Genomic DNA, 22,086 nt, shown 5'->3' with positions numbered 1-22,086 from the left:
ACTCTAAAATTAAGGTGTTACAAAGGGTCATGTTATATTAATCCCATTACCACGATCTACCTTTATTGTAAGCAGGTATGTAATTCTCATTAGAGTTCTTTACAAAACTGAAACTAGTTGGGGAAATAGTTTTAAAATTTGACTTTAAAAATCCTTAGGTTATGTAGTGTTATAAAAAATTCAGTATGTAATTTTGATTTTTTTCTACTACTTATAATAAAATATTCATTACTTACTATAGCTACTTGCCTTCAAACTCTGAATAGTTCACACATTTCATTTGCATAATCTCTAGGACCTCCTAAATGAATATCAAATGTTTTTTAAAGTAAATGTTTAATTTTTTTCATTTTCTCTATTACATCAATAAAACTCTAAATACTGTCATCAGTGTAGAGTGCAATGAAAGGTTTAAATTTAGGAAATGCAAATATGTGCATACCTTTTAAAGTTTCATATAATAATTTTGAAACCTTTTTTGTTATATGCATAATTTTATTTCTATCTTTTTATTTATAGTTTATTTTTAATTTTCCTTTCCAATTCTTTGTCTATTACTCTTGATAGAGGTATGTTAACCAGTCCCCATACTGTTCTTTAGTATTATAGGACAAAGGTCATCCACAAATTCTTTCACTAATGGAAGTGATGCAATCTTGCTTACAAATTTCCCCAAGTCAAACTACATCAAGTTAAATGTATACAATCATACAGCTTTCAAATATGCATTTTAAAACACAAATACTACACAACTAATTAAAATATATATATAAAACCTACATACAATCTAACTGCTTAGCAAACTAATACATATATAAGGCAAGAGATGCCAAGCAGTACACACACCCCTCAAGCAAACAATCGACTAAGCTTCTTATTTTTTATCTCATACTATATGTATCCATATACTGGAAGAGATTTCTTCAGGTTAAAACTGAAGAGTGCAAAAGCTGCTCTTTCTATTGGTTATAAAGCATAGTATTCAACTTAAAACTGTCCCTTGACAACATAGCTTTCACTTTGCAAGTAAGCATGGCTGACCTTAAGCTTAGAAATATTGGAATGTTAAACCCCCATAAAAAATTCTTGAAAGTTTTCCAGACAGGTGGAACTTTAATCTGACCTATACCTACAATCTATACTATTTTCTCACAGTATCATGTAAAATAGCTTAATGTTTAGACCAGTAACAACAAGTGAACCATATGACAGCAAAAACTGCAGTTTTAAATGTTTCTTCTTAAACTAAAGAAATAAAACTTAGATAGCATACAACTTTAAAATCAATGTATTTGATAATAGTAATTTCATTAAAATACATTCATATTAAAGTGGTTTAATTAAATTTTGAATGGAACTCAATGATATCCACAGAATAAGTTTAAAAAAATGGCAGCAGTGCTATAGGGTTAAAAAATCTGCAATAACATTTATTGAACAGAGAATGATAGGGTAGTCCAAGACATAGATCACTCACCACAGTTATCTTTGGAAAAATGTTGGCAAATGAATGGCCAACTGGATAACTCTAGAGGTTACTGTAACGACCACTTCCATAGAATAAACAAGGAAAAAACACTGACCTGACAACCTACCTAGGAAGAAATGTCCAAGTGACAGGACAGCCAATGACTATAAGGGAAAAAAAGAGACCATTCCTTCTACATACCATGGATATTGGAAGAGAAAACCACTAAAGAATTTATTAACGAACATATCAGCATACCATTATTTTTGTATTGGAACTGTTCAAGGAACTTTACAATCTAAGAATGGATAGTATTGTAAGTTATAGTTTTAGTTGTTTGTTACAGAGAGAGCTACAAATCACACTATGTAAAAATATATACTTTTTTTTGTTCTTGGGCAGAAATTGTTATTTCCTAATTGCTTGTACCTAAAGTAAATGGAAAAAAACCTATGTTTCTCTTTAAACTTTGCTTTTTTAACCTGGGTAATGAAATTTTCAAATTTACCCATTTTCCAGAACATTCCAGGTAGATTCGGTGCTGAGTAGCTGATAGAGAATTTTCTCAACCTTACAAGAAGTTTCAAGAACCTTTTAGAAATTTCTAGTACTTTCCATAATAATATATATACAGGGGCTCAACACTTCAGTTTAGTTCTAGCTGCCTAAGTGAACACACAAACCTATCTGATTTTATCAGAGATGGCATCAAGAAGCTGCAAGCATTCTTCAGACGCCTTCTGCTACGTATATGGCCAATTTATCAAGATGAGTGAAAACGTACTCTATGACAGCATCTGCTAAAACGTCTGAAGCCTACAAGGCATATTTTGGCATGCCTGTAGGGGATCAAGACAAATCCTGGACACCTCCTTTTACCTGCGAGCACTGCAAAAAAACTCTAGAAGGTAAGACAGACAATTTTTGTTTGCTTGAGTAGTAAGATTTTATATTACACAAATTTTAGACCTTTTAAAATTCAGGGTACATCAAAGAGGAATACAACAGCATCAAGACCTTGCTAGAAGTCTTGAAGTATGATGAGTATGGCTGGGAGGTTATCGGAGACTTCAAAATGATGGCATTTCTGATGGGTCTCCAAGGAGGCTTTACCAAGTTTCCCTGTTATCTTTGCCTTTGGGACAAAAGGGACACCCCAGTGCACTACAACAGGAAGAACTAGCCACAACAGACTGAGTTCTCTGTGGGGAGGCATAATGTTAAGTGTGAGCCACTAGTGGACCTCCAGAAGGTGTTGTTCCCACCATTGCACATAAAATTGGGTCCTATGAAACACTTTGTCACAGCTCTTGATAAGGAGTCTGCAGCCTTCAGGTACCTCCGAGACTTCTTCCCTAAGCTGTCTGAGGCAAAGGTAAAAGCTGGTGTCTTTGTTGAACCACAAATAAGTAAGATCCTGGAGTGCACAGAATTCCCCAAGAAGCTCAGTAGAAAGGGAAAAAAGCTTGGGGCAGCTTTGTCGCAGTGGTTTGGGGCTTCTTGAGCAATCACAAGGTCAAAAATTATGTGGAATTGGTTGAGATTCTAGTGAAGAACTACAGCAAAATGGGCTGCAGGGTGTCCCTGAAAGTCCACATCCTTGATGCTCATCTTGATAAATTCAAGAACATGGGAGCATACTCAAAGGAGCAAGGTGAGTACATCCACCAAGATATACTGGACTTTGAATGCTGCTACCAAGGAGTGTATAACAAAAACATGATGGGAGACTATATTTGGGAGCTGATATGTAAAAGTGATTTAAATTACAGTTGCAAATCTTGAAAAACTACTCACTTTTAAACATTTTTGTTCATTTCTCTATAACTTTAGTATAAATACATGTAAATCTTGATTCACCTGCTGTTTCATTCAGAGTTTATGTAAATGAAAATGTGCAAATTTGCCCATTTTTACATAGAAAATATGTTGATTTCTAAATTTCATTATCCAGGTCACAAAAGCAAAGTTTGAAGGGAATAATGACCATTTTCTGTACTTTTACAACATAAGCAATTAGTAAATAACACATAATATCCAGGAACAAAATTTGTGTTACAGTGTTATGATATTACAGCTAAAAAATTAATAAAAGTACTCCTAAGATATCTAGTAAGATCATCATGATGTAACAATAATAAAGTTTGGAGAGAGTATTCATGAAAATGAGTAATCAGTGCATAAAAATTTGCTCATAATCCAGTGAAGTATTTAATGAAAGTTACTGCATCTATTAATTTAATTAATCAATTAACAAAGGATTTTTGTATATTTAATGGTAAGTTATCTATAGTATCATTAGTAAGACATTTCTGCTTGGATTCTGAAATTTTGTTAGTTAACTTGGGCTTACAAGTTACTAAAGTAAGATGTAGAAATGTTTTTTTTTTGTAGTAAATAAATTAATTCCTTACAGTCATGTGAACTAGACGTAGCTTTATTTTTATCAATTAATTGAAAACTGTGTAATGATAGGACAAATTAAAACGAAATCTTGTACATTATTGCCTTATTACCATTTCAATTTTTGAAAGTGAATTTTTATTCTTACTGTTATGTAGAATGTTCAACGTGCATTTATTTTTAACAAAATCCTAATACATCTTGGAAAAGAGTTTGGCCCTATATACTGGAATAAACTAACAGTGCCATCTGTTTCAATTTTTATTTCATTTTTCTTTTTAAATGAAATAATAGGCCACATTTTCTGTGCTGCATTCAAAATGATGGTACTTTTTTGTGTGAATTGTCAACTATTACAAAATTAGATAAGCCTGCAATCAAGATTTACGGTATAGATAGAAGTTTATATGAACACTTGGATACAGAGTACAACTACTTTTAAACCCTTGGTCCAAAAATTGTTAAATAAGCATGTTAGGGAGGAAAATAAGTTAATCACAATGCAGAAGCATTGCTATTCTTGATAGTGTAAGAAAGACACTAAGTCTTATTAAAACAATTTTGTATGAAAGTAGGCTTACTACAGAAACAAAATCATATGAATCTATAAAGCAAATAAACTAAAAGCACTTATTTTTCTATAATCAATAAAGAAGGAAATGAAAAACTATAATCGTGTATACAGAGAAATGAATCATCACTTGATTATCTTTGCTGTTAACCAAGTTTTGATCATAATTGCTATAATATCTTAAGAGATTTAAGTTAAAACTAAATCAATATACTATGCAATGAAATTTCCATACATGTTAAAAAATAATAAATATTATAAATAATGGAGTAAGTTATAAGTTATAAGATTATGTTTTTGTTCCTAAGATTCATGCAGTTTACTAATACATATAAACTGAACATATCTACAAGCATTCACATATTTGCAGCAGAGCACATTAAATGTGAAAACTTGGCAAAGGTGACAAAAGAAAAACCCAATTGTAAATAAGCATACTCTAGTCATATATTCAGATAATTATATCAATCTTTTATTACTGATTTTCTTGGAAGCTCGTAACAAAAATTTACCTTCACAATGCAAATAGCGCTAACAGAAATTTTATCACAGTCTTCCCACAGATGGCAGGTTTGTCCCATCTGAAAATTGTTTTTTCCAGTTTCATCAGCAAGAACAACTGCAGGAACAATTATCACCTGGCCACTGAGAGCTCCAACCATTAAAAACCCTACAAAATATTATACATAACATCTAATAAATACATGTGGAGAAAGTTATTCACTTGTCATATTAACACAACAATGATTTTTAAATAATGGTTAGCTTCTCAGATCCTTCATTTAAACAGTTTATAAGAACTGATTCTATAACCAGAATTTGTGCTTATGAACAAGTACACTACATGACCAAAAGTATGTAGACACCCAACCATCACACCCATGTTTTTCCTCACTGAACACCTCGTTCCAAAACCATGAGCATTAATATGGAGTTGGTCCCCCTTTTGCTGCTATAACAGCCTCCACTCTTCTGGGAAGGCTTTTCACTAGATTTTGGAAGATGGCTGCAGGGATTTGCTCCTATACAGCCACAAGAACATGAGTGAGGTTGGGCAAGAACGCCTGGTTTGCAATTGGTGTTCCAGTAAATCCCAAAGGTGTTCGATGGGGTTGAGATCAGGGCTCTATACAGGCCAGTGAAATTCTTCCACACCAACCTCAGCAAACCATTTCTTTATGGATCTTGTTTTGTGCACAGGGGCATTGTCATGCTGAAACAAAAGAGGGCCTTCCCCAAACTGTTGCCACAAAGTTGGAAACACACAATTATCTAAAATGTCATGCTGTAGCATTAAGATTTCCCTTCACTGAAACTAAAGAGCCTAGCCCAAACCATGAAAAACAGCCCTAGACCATTATTCCTCCTTCACAAAACTTTACAGTTGGCACTATGCATTCAGGCAGGTAGCATTCTCCTGGCATCTGCCAAACCCAGATTCATCTGTCAGACTGCAAGATAGTGAAGCGTGATTGATCACTTCAGAGAGTGCATTTACACTGCTTCAATAACAGCTCTTACTGCATAGTTAGAAAGAAGAAAAAGTATGACAGTTATAGAACATTGTTTGCCTTTTTATGTGTTAGTATTCTGTGTTCTTAGGTGCATTGTTTAATTAAATAAAAAATTACTCAGTGAAGGAGTACCATTAGTATAAAAAAGTAGGATCAATTTTTGACAGCTGAAAAAAAAGACCCAGGTAAATACTATATTTCTTGTTTTTCACATATATCCTTATTATTATTATTATGGTAAATGAAATGTAAAGGTGAGAAACATATTAGATTAGGTAAAAAAAAAAAAAAAAAATCACAATGTATGCTCCCTTGAAGTCTGTGTACTATATAATTCACTAGGGTAATATCAGCTACACAACTGCTGAATAAGTTACAAGTTGTGTTACATGAGTGTTAGACACAGTTCAAAGGGAAATAAAACAATAGAATTTAGGTAAAAACAAATGTAGCTTTCTGTTATGATCTGAAGTCATTCTAGAAAGACAAAAAGGGTAACTTAGATTTATTTCATTTTTTTTTTATTGTGGTTAGAAGACTGGTCAAGCTGACAGGCCTCATATAGTTAGGGTGGAGAAAATGACAGGTCAAATATAAAATTCATTGAAACAAAAAGTGAAATTTATTTAGAAGATCTTAGAAACTATAGAAATTAAATTTGAGAATTTTCAGATGATGAACAGTATTTTTAATGTTAACATGAAAATTACTTTGCATTTGGAGCAGTTTGACTCCTTATATTCAGAGAAATTTTTAGTGAAAATACTTCATTAGAAATTCTGATTTTTTACCTAAAGAAACTTGTAATGATAGTTTATTTCTACTGCCAACTGGAAAACACCAACAAAGATCTTTCTAATCATATAAATGTTAGGTTTTAAAGACTTATTTCTTTAATTTCATGAACATTTATAGAAGTCTCTAAGTTTTGATTCAGGTGAGTGCTCAATAACTCCTGTCATTTAATATAAAATTAAGAGCAACATATTATCATGTTTTGCATTATAGTACCAAGTAATACATTGATGTTTATAAGTATTTTCAGTCTTAAGCATAAATTTAACTTTTCAAACATTTTAAAGATGAAATGATTAAAGCTAAAAATACAAAACCAATCATTAAGAAAATTAACTTAAATCTGCAACAACAATTCAAAAACTTTTAAGCTGTAGTATGAAAATTAAAGTAAGGAGAATTCTATATATATCAATAATATACAATCTCACCTGACTGAGGACCAGTCTGCTGCCAACACAAACTTGTCACCATTCCTAGTTGAGAATTCCATTTGTGTCCTAACTCAATATTTATTCTAGAATAAAATAACAGACACTTGAATCAAACTAATAATATAAGTATCAATCACATTTCTTACAATTTTAATGTTCAGCAACAAAAATGCATCATCCTTTTTAAAGTATACCTGTTTACGAATGAAAGAATACCTTTAATAACAATATCACAATGTTTATAATGTTCTAGACAATAAAACAATGAGTTCTTAATACAAATATACAAATTAGATCTACAGACAAGTACAAACAATTTGTAACATACAAGTTAAATATTAAAATTAAAAGCATAATAGAAGATACATTTTCTCCCCAATGCTTTGCTGTAAATTTTATTATTATTAAACAAATTTGCACACTAAATAAATCACAGTCAAAAATCTGAAAGACATTTCTCCTGTGACTCTTAACACTTTCTAAAATATCATTTACAATAGAAATTATAAAACAAGAAAATTATAATGTATTCTCAAAATGCTGGTAGGGTATTAAAGTTTTAATAAGCATACCAGCCGTCTTGAAAATGTATTTTTACTTCAAGTGGGTTTCTCGTCATCAGGAATAAAATTATAAATTATGTAACTAGTAATAACAATGTATAACTTTAGTATAACCAAACTTACTTGTTATTATTTCTAGAAAATTCCCAAAAAATAATTGTTCCACTCCTCATAGCTACAATCAGATAGCAACATCTATTGGGATAACCTGGGTGGGAAGGGGACACAGCAAAGTTTTCAGTCCAGGTTATTTCTGGAAGTAAAATTACAAGCATAAAGGAACCAACATCAGCACAAAAAATATATTTCCTCTTAATCAACATGACTAAACAAGTGCACACATGTTATATAACATTTATTTCCAAAACTATTGTTATTAAAAATTAAAATTTATCAAAAATATCTCATAACTAATGCTTTGACACATTAAGTTTTAAGTACTTAAAAACATTCCATTTTACTATAATTATATATATTTCCATGAACCAGACAGGACTGGATTATACAAACACAAAATAGGTAGTAGTCTATGAGCCTAATGTGCCAAAAGGCTCACTGTAGTTTTTTTAAAATTTTAAATACCCTTCTATAATTTTGAGGTTGTAAACAAGCATCTTAAAAGTTTTATATTTTGGAAAGAATTGTTTTCGTAGGTAAAATGTCATTCAAAAACGTTTATACATAAATGGAGATCAATAGAAATGAATTTATTTATAAGCCCACTGTGGTCTTAATCTGGCTCTGATCCTTGTATGTTTAAGATGCACACGGCCAAACATTTGTACCTAGTTTATCTCTCTGCAATTCTAAGCATACCAATACAATGCCAATCTTTCTTGAAACTATAATGTGAAAGTCAATGTTAAAAAATAAAGTAGCTTGCTTTTTAAAATAGTATTACATGGCTTACTTTAATAAGGCTATAAAACACATTGTATATCTTATGTAGTTTTTAATGTTGTTAATAATATAAAAAAGTGAAATTTACTTTATATACTGTATTAATTTCTCATCATCTTAGACCTTTCAATTTGCAGTCTGGCACACTAGTAATATTAGATATTACAACAACACTACTCCAAAACTTGACTACCAAAAATAATGACGTAAATCAGACTTCCTTTCAGTAACACTGAAAAATCCAGCTTGAAAGAAAGGACAAATAAAAAAGATTAACTCCTAAATTAAAAATGCCTTTTTTGCATCATATAAAGCTGCATACGTACTTCAAGACTCAAAGCCTCAAAACAAATTTGATAATATGGTCAAAAACAGTTTATGGTATAAAGCTTCATAACTTGATAAAAATGTTTTGAACCTGTAACTTATTTACTTTTTAATTCATTGAACCAGAACAATAATTTTTAGGTTATGAATTATCCTCTTCCTTTAACAATATGAACCCAAATGCAGATGAATGTAAGCACAAACTTACTGTTGGGCATTGTTCAGTCAGCCAAAAACAATGGTGAAAATATAAAACTCCCAACTAATTGCATAATTAGTGCATCATACTGTAATAATAAAAGTGACAACCCATCCTTACCCTACTGTCTTTTTGAAGCAATAAGAAAGCTGAAGTTACATGAAAATAGTTTAATTACAAAGTTAAACAAACTTTTCTAAAGAAAATTAGAAGAACTTGTTATAGATGGGTAGGTATATAAAAACATAGCTCTAATCTTTACCAAATAAAGACACCATCAACGTAGTTCATCAGGTTTTTTGTTTGTTTGTTTTTTTTCAATTTTGTGTTTTTTTTGTTGTTTTTTTTTTCCCAGCTACTTCCGGGCACGGTCTGGGTAGATTATTGGCCCAGGCCGTGAAAGTGGTTTTCTCGGGGCACTCCCGTTTCCCCCCACAGCAAAATCTCTGGCATCGGACCTGTAGGTCCCAGCCTGATTCTGAAAAGGGCCGTTTTCCCAGTCAAGGGTATCTAATCAATTACAGTAAATTTTAAAAAAACCAATTAGCCAGCCGCCAGTGTACTCCATCCTCGAGCCAAGGTCTGGCTCACTTCACTTTCGCTGCTTTGGTCCAGTTCTCCGTCCTTCCTCTCACTCACAAATACACCACTACATTTTTTTGAAATGTTAAAAAAGTAAAATTCCACGGATATCTTAAAACATTTCTCATGTAAGGGGACGAAGAGGAACTACAAAGTTCCTGAACACCCCAGTTGGGGAGAGAACTCTTCTGATTTCTCTCTCTCTAAACTGAACCCCTGCCACGTTAGTTTAGTTTAGTTTACCAAATAAAGTGTCTGATTTTAACAGGTCTCTAAGTACAGTTCTTGCTAGTTATCTAGATATTTTAAAGAAATTAAAACATAATTATTTTTTTACATTACATGCAGTTTTATTAAACCACAAAATAGGGTGCAAATAGCCTAGCTGCTTTGTGCCATAAAATGCCAAACCAACCAACCACAAAATAGATTGTTTCATAGATCCATGATTTATAACACTGGGTCTTTCATGCACCATTTGCTAAATGGTTAGGTGAACATCTCTTTCCAGTTGTTGGAAAAATCTCACCATGTTGATTCTTTATTTATTAATGTGCCAGTTGATGATGCTGTTATTTCTTAAGAGAGCATATCCTTGTATGTTCCATGGACACTTTTATCTCTCTAATTGAAATATGTGTAAACAACATTTATACTTGTCTTGGAAAGCACTTTACACAAAATATTGGATAGCCATGTGAAATCCACTTTCTTTGATGCTGTGCAACATTTTCATGGAATATTTCAAAACAGAATTACTTCCTTTCATACATATAAAACTTTCAGAAATTCCTTGATCCCAATGTGCTGATGATATATTTTCTACATGGCCAAGTCAAAGAAAGTATTTTGAAAACATTCCAACAAACTTCCTCTCCTTCGCCCAGCTGTCAAGTTTAATGTTGTAGGGATGAAAAATGAGAAATTTCTTTTTTTGGACATTTTTATGAATAGAAAAAATTTCAAACCCATCTTTCAATATACTGAAAACCAACAACTTCTTTAAGGTAAGTTTACGTTTTTTTCTTACCACCATAAACAAATCAAAATAACAATTAGTTCTTATACTATAACTTGTAAACTTTATACTAGCTGCAACACTAACAGTGAACCACTAGAGGAAATATCAAAGATGAATAATTTTAGAATCACAAAACAAATATTTGTATACTAGTAAAGAAGACCTGACTTTCAACAGAACAGTACTAAAAGATAAAACACTAGGTGTTCATACCATGCCAATCATGTGAAAAAAGTTATGTACATGAAACCAGAAGATTTCTTGACACTATAGTTTCTGAACATAAAAAGACATCAAGTATGAAAATACAAAAAATACAGTTTTTCTCCATACGGTATTCTGGCCATCAAATGAATTGGAAGTCAATAAGAACTGTATTTAAAACAGATAACTTCCTGGGAAGAAAAACTGTTAAAAGTCACTCAATTAAAATGCTGCTGAACTTAACCACCTCTTAAAATCACTTTAAGATAAAAAAATTTCCTATATATCTAAAGGAATTAGTGAATTAAAAATTGTAGGATCACATAGGTGCTGTTGATCAGTTTTCCTATCAAAATGCAACATGAGACTTGAGGACACACGTGTTACAACTAGTTTCTCTCATACCAAGACTTCTGACAACTTGCTCAATTTACTTTTTTTTTTTGTTCTCCAAGTACTACACAGGATATTGTGTTGTCACAAACTAACACAAAAGTATTTCAAAATATACCTCATAACACTTTTAAAATCTTCCAAAAATTGTGTTTTATTATAATTTCTTCTCCATAAAATCATTAAGACTAAAGTAGGTATGACTTAAATTATTTTGTGCATATATATATTTTTAACAGTGAAAATATTATAATTTGTGTTAGTACATTATGATTGCTAAGTAAAAACAAACTGAAACTTTTTGACAAACCACTCATCTTCCATTATTCAAACTACGACAATTTCCTCTATTGCCTTTAGGTCAGGCTTGTCCTGCTTTTGTATATGCTAACTGGAAAAGTAGCAAATTACAGAAATCTATAACTTTTATCAAATTAATCGTTTCTTTAATAAAAAGTTAAATATATTCTGACAACTGAAGTTATGATCAGCTAAGGTAAAGCAAAAATCTGTTTAGCTTCAAGTAATACATCAATTAATAACATACACGACACAAATTTGTTTTGTGCATGTTTCATCACAATTTGTTCTTTCACTACCTTCAAAAGCTCACAGTACATAAAAATACACTAATTACCATGAACCAGTTCTTAGGTTTAAGAAAACTGCATTTATTGACATCTCTCTCTGAGATGTAAAGATATTTTTACAAAATCAGCACCAAATTCAGTACTCTTCATGATACATATTAACATGTATCCTAGACTCAAGGCATTATATATGGTAATCACAAGGAACATAACCGAATATTGAGACATTTTGGAAAACAAACACAAGTGCAAACAGATTTTTAATACACATCACATAAAGCTTTGATCATTCTCTGCTCAACATCAGGATTCATCTTATTTTCCAAATGCAAATTTACAGTCATTAAATGAACAGATACCTATCGGTGAATCTTGATCAACTCCTGAAATACCAGAACAACCCAAAATACTCATGAAACACTGAAGTCAAAGCTCTATTAAAGTGAAGCAGCAACTAGCAATGCACAATCTTTTTAAGTGCTGAAGGCAATTGGTTCTTGATACTTCCTCTGTAAAAGATATGAGACCAGTGTGTGCTCAAAGTGAAAGGCAGACTGTTAAAGATTTTGAGCTGTATAACATTTGAGTGTGCCACGTTTCAACACAAATTCATGAGAGATGCAACTACTTCACAAATTCATTTGGATGGTCAATATAAATTCTACAATGCACGAATAAAGGTGAACATTTTTTTTTTTTGAACATTATATTACAAATATTTACCTGGGGTTTGCTAATGATAACTAAGATGGAACATAAGCAAGGGATGGACCAACAGTAAAGCCCATATAGCAGTACCCTCAACTCAGTCACAGAAATTTTTATTGAAATAAAAGTTAATTTTTCATAGAGTGAACCAGAAGTTAAAATTTAAGCCTCTTCTCCATTTACCATTTCCTTTGAATAATATGCTTTACTCAAAAGAGATGTTGGTGAACCTAAGTTCCACCCAATATTTCACAATTACTGAATTACTTTTCATGCTTAATATTCTTGGAAAGCATTTTCTCTTTCCAGTGAATTATGAGATAAAGGTTTCCAAGAAACTAATGAAAGATGGCATTAAAAATGTATTTAAATTTCTAAATAAAAGAAAAAGAGGTCTGAACACTGCTTTTTAAACACTGGCAATTAAAGTTGTACTACAATACTACTAGCAATAAGAACTACAAATCTACATTCCTAAGCACAGAAGTATGCTCTTGTGGAAAGTTGGGTACTGGAAAAATTTGCATACTGAAAGAAAATTGTAAAATATTACAGTAGTTATATTTGAAAACTGAATCAAATGAACTAATGAAAAATAAATGCATACTATACTGAAAATAATTATGTAAATACACATTATTACACAAAATATACAATAAAAATAAACTGTATTGTGCACTAGTATTTTGTATTTGGTTTAACCATAGCAGTACACATGGTTTTATAATTTTATCAATGCATAATTGTGAAGTATTGTTTCAAATGTAGTGCATTGCTTCCCATAATTCAGCTGAGTTGCTTGATTGTCACTTGACATTCTCAGATTCAATACGAGTCTGTACACCCTTAACCTTCTTAATATATCAAAATTTAATATTATACAACTAAGTTCTTAATTTTTATATTTATTTTCTAGATTTTCCTTCTTCTCTAATTAATTATCACCCCATTCTGAACTATAGAATTTAGTGTAAATTACACATTATAACATGGGTATTCTAAAGGCTTAATTATAATAGTCTTCAATTAGAAATACTTGCTACATCCCCTCTTTCACAAATTGCCAGTAGTTCTCTAACATTTTGTACTATATTATTTACAACAAATACAAGAAAAGAGTTTTCACCTACATTGAATGTTGTATAATGTTATGTTGTTTTTAGTACAGAGTACTGTTAACTTTGTTGTGGGTTTGAAAATTTATCTTGTAATGTTCAGATCAAGCAATAAAGGAATTCTTTAAAGTCCCTCATGTACTAGTTAGACCCAGTTAAACTACAATAATTAGAGAACATTGCTTTCTCTTTATATTATTATTAGGTTCTTAGGCACATTATGTGAGTAAATAAAGATTATTTAATGTATTAATATCATCGGAAAAAAAAAGCAGACTTAAATTTTATCAGCATTCAACAGAAAAAAAGACAAAACAAGATCAAAGGTAACTGTATTTTTGTTTTTCCTGTATATTCTTTATTTATGATTACAAAAATGTAAATGCTTGAAGCTTCTTAAGTTCAATAAGATTACATTAAGTACGGAAAAAATGTTTTTTAGAAAATATGCTCATGAGCATCTTGTGTATTATATCATTCAATATGTTGACATGATCTATGTGTTTACCAAGTGATTTATAAATTGTGTGGCAGAATTATTAGTTAGACACAGTTCAATGGACAATAAAACAATAAAGTTAACTACGAATATATGTAGACCGTTACAAACCGGTGCATCTTACTTTGTGGAGGTAATATTAATACCTAAAATAAAATAATATTCATACATAAGAATACAATTACCATATTTTTGGAAAAAAAAAAGGCTTCATGGTTTGCCTAATTGTTAACTTATACATTGTCAACTTATCTTAGTATTAATCATCAAAATTTCTCAATGTTTCTTAAATAAATACATGTTATTTTAGTTGTGAAGATCATCATGTGATCTGCTCAATGAAGCATGTTTAATTAACCAACCCAAGACAAGCCCATACCTTTTTGACCCTTTTCAATCCTTGTTACGAGTATATATAAATTCTTAAAAAATAAAACCTACCTCATCTCACAGTGCCTTCCACAAAGTCTTGTAAATTCTACACAGTAGCATTCAAACTAGAAGTCATAAAATTTGCAGAGGGAAATAAAATGAATATAGCTCTTCTTCACAAGTATAGCATCAATGAAAAATGTGTCTGAGCCTGGTGAGAGTTGAAAAATTATCAATGCATGATAAAGAAAACTAAAAATGCAAACTGTAGGTGTAAGGTTAGATAAATAAATGTTGAGAACAAATAGAAGAACATGTCTTAACTCAAAGTGCCTCATGTCAGGGAATAAATAATGTTCAATTTAGACTGAAGGAGAAAACGTGCTACTAACTTAGGAGTTAGCAGCTTTAAAGGCGATTCGTTATTATGTTTTCGATTCACATGCAGAAAAGGACTGTATAACAGGTAGCAAACAATGTTGTCTCAGACACTTCCTGAAGACTTCATGGAAAGTTGGGCAACATACAAATGTATGTGTGAAGATAGAGGATAATAATACAGAGATGTCTAACATAAACAACATTAATAAAATACCATTAACATTTGTTGTTCTAATGAACAGATCTATAGGAAGTGAAAGAAGTGAAACCTAGTTTCACAATGGTGTTAAAAAGTGGTGCTAATTGTGAAAAGGCAAACTGTAGGTGTAAGGTTAGATAAATAAATGTTGAGAACAAATAGAAGAACATGTCTTAACTCAAAGTGCCTCATGTCAGGGAATAAATAATGTTCAAATTAGACTGAAGGAGAAAAACTGCTAACTTAGGAGTTGGCAGCTTTAAAGGTGATTCGTCATTATGTTTTCGATTCACATGCAGAAAAGGACTGTACAACAGGTAGCAAATAATGTTGTCTCAGCAATGTCCTGAAAACTTCATGGAAAGTTGGGCAACATACAAATGTATGTGTGAAGATAGAGGATAATAATACAGAGATGTCTAACATAAACAACATTAATAAAATACCATTAACATTTGTTGTTCTAATGAACAGATCTATAAGAAGTGAAACGTAGTTTCACAATGGTGTTAAAAAGTGGTGCTAATGGTGGAAAGTTATCTCCCCTTTTCTATCAGAAAAATAAAAACTGCTCTGGACTTAACACTCTTATTATTATATTTACACAATACAATAATTCTAAATTACATATAATGTAAACACAGTTGAACATTTACAAACCCATAGCTGCAAGACTGTAAGTACGGTCCTGCAAGATACGGAAAGCACTTGGTCCCTTAACTGCAGAACTTTCTTTCCACGATTTCCTTTCATGTCCATAAAGCTTCAATGATAAGTCTTCTACCTCCTGAATCTTTTTTTTACAGAACTGGTATACCTGTAGTCGATGATCTGCAGTCAAGGTAGCTAAAAGACACCTAAATACAACAGAAGTATCTGTTTGATGATTTACATGAATATATTTATTTACATACAGTTTCTATTGCTTAGGTATGTAATAATTCTTATAAAAACAAATTTTTTATCCTAAATGTGACACAAATTTATTTCCCATGAGCCTATCTAATTCTGCAACAAAAATCTCCATTGCTTGTTTGTTCATAGTTGAAAAGATTCCTCAGTTGGACTTAACAGTTTTGAACTACAGTCAATTAAACCCAAAAAAAGAGAAAAAACATGGTTATTAAATCTTAACTGGAAAGCCTCAAACACACTTTTCTAATCAATTTGATAGTAGATTTATACATATATTAAGTCAAACAACCTTTCCCACCTACAAGGGTATACCTTTATATCAATTGCATGACATTTGTTATTGATAATCTAAAATGGGCAATGAGAGCTGATGAAGCTCAAAAACAACTAATTTAGCTGATCATATTACATGTTTTTAAAATGTTAGCTTTACACATTTCATACTATGCTAACACATTAATTATAACCATGACAAAATGTTTTCCAGCTGCACCATTAATTTATTTTTAATTGATTATTTAAATGAAAATTAATATATTCTTAATATTGGAACTATATTTCACAGAAGCTGTATTTGAATAACTAATTTTCTTTCTCCTAAAATATATCACATCATGTTTCAAATAAAAAAAAAATACATGAAACAAACAGTAAACAAAACTGTAAAATATAAATGAACTCACGAATCTAAGGGAGCAAGGCCGAGAGGTGACCATCTGGATAGTCTATAAGCAAGAAAACGTGTTGCATTGGCTGTTTGTGGGCTTACAGTGTGATCCAGCATAACAGTATTAAGCTCATCTGTAAAACAATTTATTGTTTTTGACATATAGCTTGGATTGTCATTCTTTGAAAAAGGTACCATGGATTGATCCTGATCCAATTACTATCTAATTTGTTCCTCAATTTTAAACACAACAGTTTGAGCCATGAAATCCTTACCTCCTAATAAATTAATAAACATATACAGAATTAACAAGAAAAAGTACATATGGGAAAAAGTTATTTAATTTAACAGCGATATTCTTAATTATCCATCTTGTTCACAAGGTTAATCCACTGAAAGTGACCTGTAATTCTAAATTTTTTATTTTTATCTACACAAAATATGGCAAGTTTTTAGTAAAATGTAGCAGTATGTTATACACAAAAAAATTAATAAAAGTTAGAAAAATATTTGCAATCAAGACATCTGTAAATTTTTGTCTCATACTCTTATTAAGTCAAAATGCAAGATAATTATCATGTGAAGGATAAACGTTTTACCCACCACACAGTTATACTTGTACAACCTTTAGAACCTACAAAAGTTACAATTTTCCTGTACAAAAATGTATTTCCAATTAGTACTTTCCTCCTCTCACAAGATTAGCTATTCTCATTCAGTGCTGCCAAGTGTGGTCTTTGTCATTCTGAAGTAAACAGGACTCCATAATAAGAAAATTCAGAAGTAGATCAAAAGACAGAATTTGGGGTGCTTTCATGTGTGGAAATAACAGGTAGGATACCATATCAGCTAGTTTAGTGATTAATCAACTCCACTTTATTGTAAATGGTATAAGAAGGCCACACCATCCAGTACAGTGATAAATCAACTCCTATGATTATGTAAATAGCTACAGGAAGCCACATCCTCCAGTGATGAAACAGATCAACTCCTGTAGAGGCAACGTTGCACCTACACCAGCAGAACACTACTGCTCTACTTTCAACTGAATGCTTAGAGCCAGCTTTTTTTGTGAAGCCCTTTTAGAAGGGTGCCTCAATGGTCAGCAACTTCAGTGGCTTGGAACTGGAAAGTGGTAGAAACTCCAATACTCCACTCCAAGAAGAACTGTGAGAGTATGTTGGAAAGTCCACAGGAATGTCACCACTGGGGACAGTTCAATGAGTGACCATGAAACCCTATTTTGAAAAACAAGAGAGAGAGAGAGAGAGAGAGAACATAATGAGTTATTCATTCAAGACACAACAGGGATGGGCAGCTATCCCCTTCTGCTTTACCCATGTAGTCCATGGGTTATGATTTGCAAAAGATACAAATTAACTAATTCCAATGGGGGGTGGGGGGGTGCAAGGCTTGTGACATGCATAAAGAAAAAGTTCATATAAAATACAGAGGGCAGTACTGAATGAGAATAGCTAATCTTTTTAACAGAGGTAAGTACTGTATTGGAGCACTTATTTACTCTACCACAAAATGTTGCTAAATCAGCAATGTAGGATAAAACAAATAGAAAACTCTGAGAACAAAGAGCTGGGTTTCACTTAGAGAAGTTAGGTTGTTTAGGGAAGCACTAAATTTACTCATTAAAAGCCAGTTTTAACTAAATTTGCATAGTAGTAAGGGAGCTTGAAAATTAAGAAAAATTAGCAGACAGGACAAGGTTTGCAATAGCTATGGTACTAATTAGATATTGCCAATACCAGTGTTTGAGTTCTTCTAACCCTGTGACTTTAGCAGTCAGAAATTCAACTATTCTCCCCAGTGTGTTTTCATGGGAAAATTTTTTCTCACATCAGACTAAATTGTCAATTATCTGTAACCCCACATGGTATGACAACTATGGCAATGAATAAGTGGAAATCTAGGTTTTTCTATTAACTATAACTATAAATGGAATCAGCGCTGATAAATAATTAGCAAATTGTGAATAAGAGGTTTCTGAATTTTCATTGGTTGCTCTTTAGCTCCATAATATTGAAGAATATAAAAATATAGCTTCAGAATATCAATGATGAAATTGAATGAAGTATTTTACTTTACACTTTATATCCAAATTCTCACACTAGAAGTTGAGGTTGTTTTAAAATATGTCCTTACACAATTAACTCAAAATTTATATAATAAATTGTTATCTATGATTTGATACTATGATAATTAAGTAGTTAAATGTTTGAATGTTAGTCATTAAAACATTGTTGCATGTGCAGTTTGACCTGTATGCATGCTAAGGTTTAATCACAAACACACATCTACATAATGTGCAATCAGTCACACAGGCACATTCATGTTCTCTTCCAGAGCATAGTAGTCAACAGTTTTACAAATTTCATGTTACTGCCAATTTTCACAGTGAGATTCCATTACCAAACATTTATAATTCTATGAAAAGCAAAGGAGGAAATACTAGAAGAGGCATCAGTCAAAACTCTGAAGATGGAAAGTGTGATAATAGATATTATTCTCAACACCTAATATGCTATTAATCATTAACAATACTTGTACGAACTGCATATGCTAGGATGGAATAACTAGGTCAGCAAGAAAATTGGAGAAAGGAAACTTGAGAGTAAAAATCATATAATAGTTTTAAAAATATGCCTGTTTGATTTAAAAACAAACATAGTAGAATGAAGAATAAACTTAACTGTTATTATTCTTATGTTAGTACTAACAGGAATAAAAGAGAAGTGTTCAGAGATCTTGTTGAAATGGAAGGCTATGTTGTTACAGAAAATACTAAATGTGGTTAAATTAGGAGAATAGTTAACAGAAATTATTTTCAAATTAGAGGTTACAGGTTATTTAATAGTGATAGTTTTAAAGAGTGGATGAATTCACTTTTTATATAAGGGATGAACTGCATGGAACCTGTTAAGATTGAATACTTCTTACTGACTTTTTAAAAAAGGATTCAACTTAATAAATTCCATTTACTGGCTTTATACTGAAGTCAATACATATTTATTTTCTTGTTTGTACCAATTTAAGAACATTTAAAAAAGATATACGTACGTACTGTGTTTGGTAATACAACCACTTCCTCAGTTATTCCACAAATTACCAAACCACCCCCTCAAATCCATGTTATAACTGGCTGGAGAACATTGTATGTTAAAGGTCAGCAAAATACTAGAAACAAGTACTTAAAATAATGTTGATGGCAAGGTTACTTTAAATTTCCTTCTGCTTTTACAAGATTAGAAATATTTCTCACAATGAGTATTCCATGGGTTTTAAAGGAGGTAAAATTAAGTATGTGAGATTTTGTCTTATTTTTACTAGGCCAACAGAAACTGGGCAGGTGCCTTTCAAGTTTTGAAATGAGTGGTTTGTTGTAACTCCAGTTAGTCTTAATTCTGTTGTGGGAAAAATTGTAGTACAATAAAATATGCTTTACAAAACCCTTTAGTGAAATATGATATCTTAAATGAAAGCCAACATGATTAATTACAGGAAAATCATGTCTTACTACCCTGTTATATTTTTTGAAGATGTTACACAACAAAAAATGACAATGGCAGGAGCTGGGGAAAACTAGTTATTTGGATTGTAGGGTGATTAGATGGGAGAAAGCAAACAGTTGTAATAAATGGAGTCTATTCAAACTGGACATTTGTTACCAATAGACTACCTCAGGGGCTATTGCTAAGATCTTTGATCTTTCTCATTTATATTTAACTAGGCTTATGCCACAGAAACATTTGAGTAAAATGTCCTATAATTACTACCTCTACAGTACATGAATAAGCTTTAAATAATATAGGTAATTTTTCAAAATATGTAAATCTGACATTTTGGAGATTAATAAGTCAAAAGATCTGTAATCAATATTTCTTTAAATACACTAGAATATCATTGGCTTTATTAAGCTTCTTTTCAAATACATTGTGCACTTTTGATTTCTGTAACAAAGAAAGGATATTTAGCGATAGGAAAGGGTTCTAATGCAATGATTCTGGGGATGGAAGGGTTATATTAAGAAATAGTTTAAGAGCTTTTATTTTTTCTTGAGATATGAAAGGCAAAAGAAGGTATCACTGAAGGTTCCAAGATAAGATAAAAGCTTCTGGTTGATGGTTGATATTGTCTTTTATGGCACAAAGCAACTATGCTATCTGCACAAAACATCCAGTAAAAAGTTAAAAGTAAATTTAGAAAAATTCACAAAAAGAAATTATGGTAAAACAAAAAGTTTAAAGAAAACATAAAAGAACATAAAACTAATATCTACATCTAGGCTACAATGTTAAGAGAAAAACTACAGTAACACAAGTTGTAAAAGACTGTCTGTAGCATAATTGTAACTATCCTAAATCACCAGGAAAACTAACAGGTAAGTACAAAAACCACTGTCAGTCACCTGAAGTTGGACTTTCCAGTCTTGGTTCCGAGTTATTTGACATTATGGCCTTTTTCAAAAAGTAAAGAAATAAAAGTTTTAAAAGACTTGCAGCAAAATTGTAATAACTTGCCAGCATGACTAATGGGTAGTTCAAACAGCAGCATTAGTTATCTGAAGTTGGCCTTTCCAGTCCTGGTTTTGAGTTATTTAATGTTCCGGCCATTTTCTAATTTCAAATCAAACTTTGATTCTTAAAAGGGAATCACATTAATAAAGGTCTAATGTATAAATTAAAAAACTTAAATAGCATTAAAAAGATTAACTCCTTTATAAAAACTAAAAACATTACCAAGTTGGACAGTGTCACCATCATCAATAACACCGTCTAACATTATGGATAAACCTTGGTACAGAACATGTTTAAAATGATACCATTGTTGAGTCATAACAATGGCAAGAAAGTAGAATGTGGCTTATTGTGACCTGAGTGTTACACAGACTACACACTGGTGCATCAGTTCCAGATAAAAGAAAACTATGAGTTAAAAAACTGTGACCAATGTGTAGTCTAGTTAGAACAACTTCCTCTTTCTGATCCTTACGGAAGCAAAACGGCCAAAGTCCAATAGAGGGTTTTATTTGGAAAAGCTTGTTTTCATGTTGCTCACTCGAAGTCAACTGCCAGCTGGCACAGAGCCAAGCCTTGAATACAGTCCATGTATGGGACAGGCACAGCAGTGATAATGCCAGAGCAGATAGACTTAGCTGCAGTGTCGGCAAGCTCATTCCTGTGAATACCAACATGACCAGGCATCCAGTAAAACTGTATAGAAGTAGATATTAAAGAGAAATGGGCCAGTTGAT

The 22,086-nt window shown here is 31.6% G+C and overlaps 1 protein-coding gene across 4 annotated transcripts in view; it reads right to left on the bottom strand.

The window, feature by feature from the left end:
* The window catches only part of LOC143246241 (general transcription factor 3C polypeptide 4-like), a 55,948-nt gene that overhangs the window by 25,827 nt on the left and 8,035 nt on the right, over positions 1-22,086 (bottom strand). For all 4 annotated transcript variants that reach the window (XM_076492613.1, XM_076492614.1, XM_076492616.1 and 1 more), the window contains exons 3-7: positions 16,837-16,954; positions 15,899-16,095; positions 7,872-8,001; positions 7,183-7,268; positions 4,955-5,112 (exon numbers count right to left, since the gene is read on the bottom strand). In XM_076492613.1, the coding sequence (XP_076348728.1) occupies positions 4,955-5,112; positions 7,183-7,268; positions 7,872-8,001; positions 15,899-16,095; positions 16,837-16,954 (689 nt within the window). The remainder of the gene's footprint in view (positions 1-4,954; positions 5,113-7,182; positions 7,269-7,871; positions 8,002-15,898; positions 16,096-16,836; positions 16,955-22,086) is intronic.

This window comes from Tachypleus tridentatus, chromosome 3, assembly GCF_004210375.1.
Source record: "Tachypleus tridentatus isolate NWPU-2018 chromosome 3, ASM421037v1, whole genome shotgun sequence".
NCBI lineage: Eukaryota > Metazoa > Arthropoda > Merostomata > Xiphosura > Limulidae > Tachypleus > Tachypleus tridentatus.
This window is presented reverse-complemented; position numbering and strand designations above follow the sequence as displayed.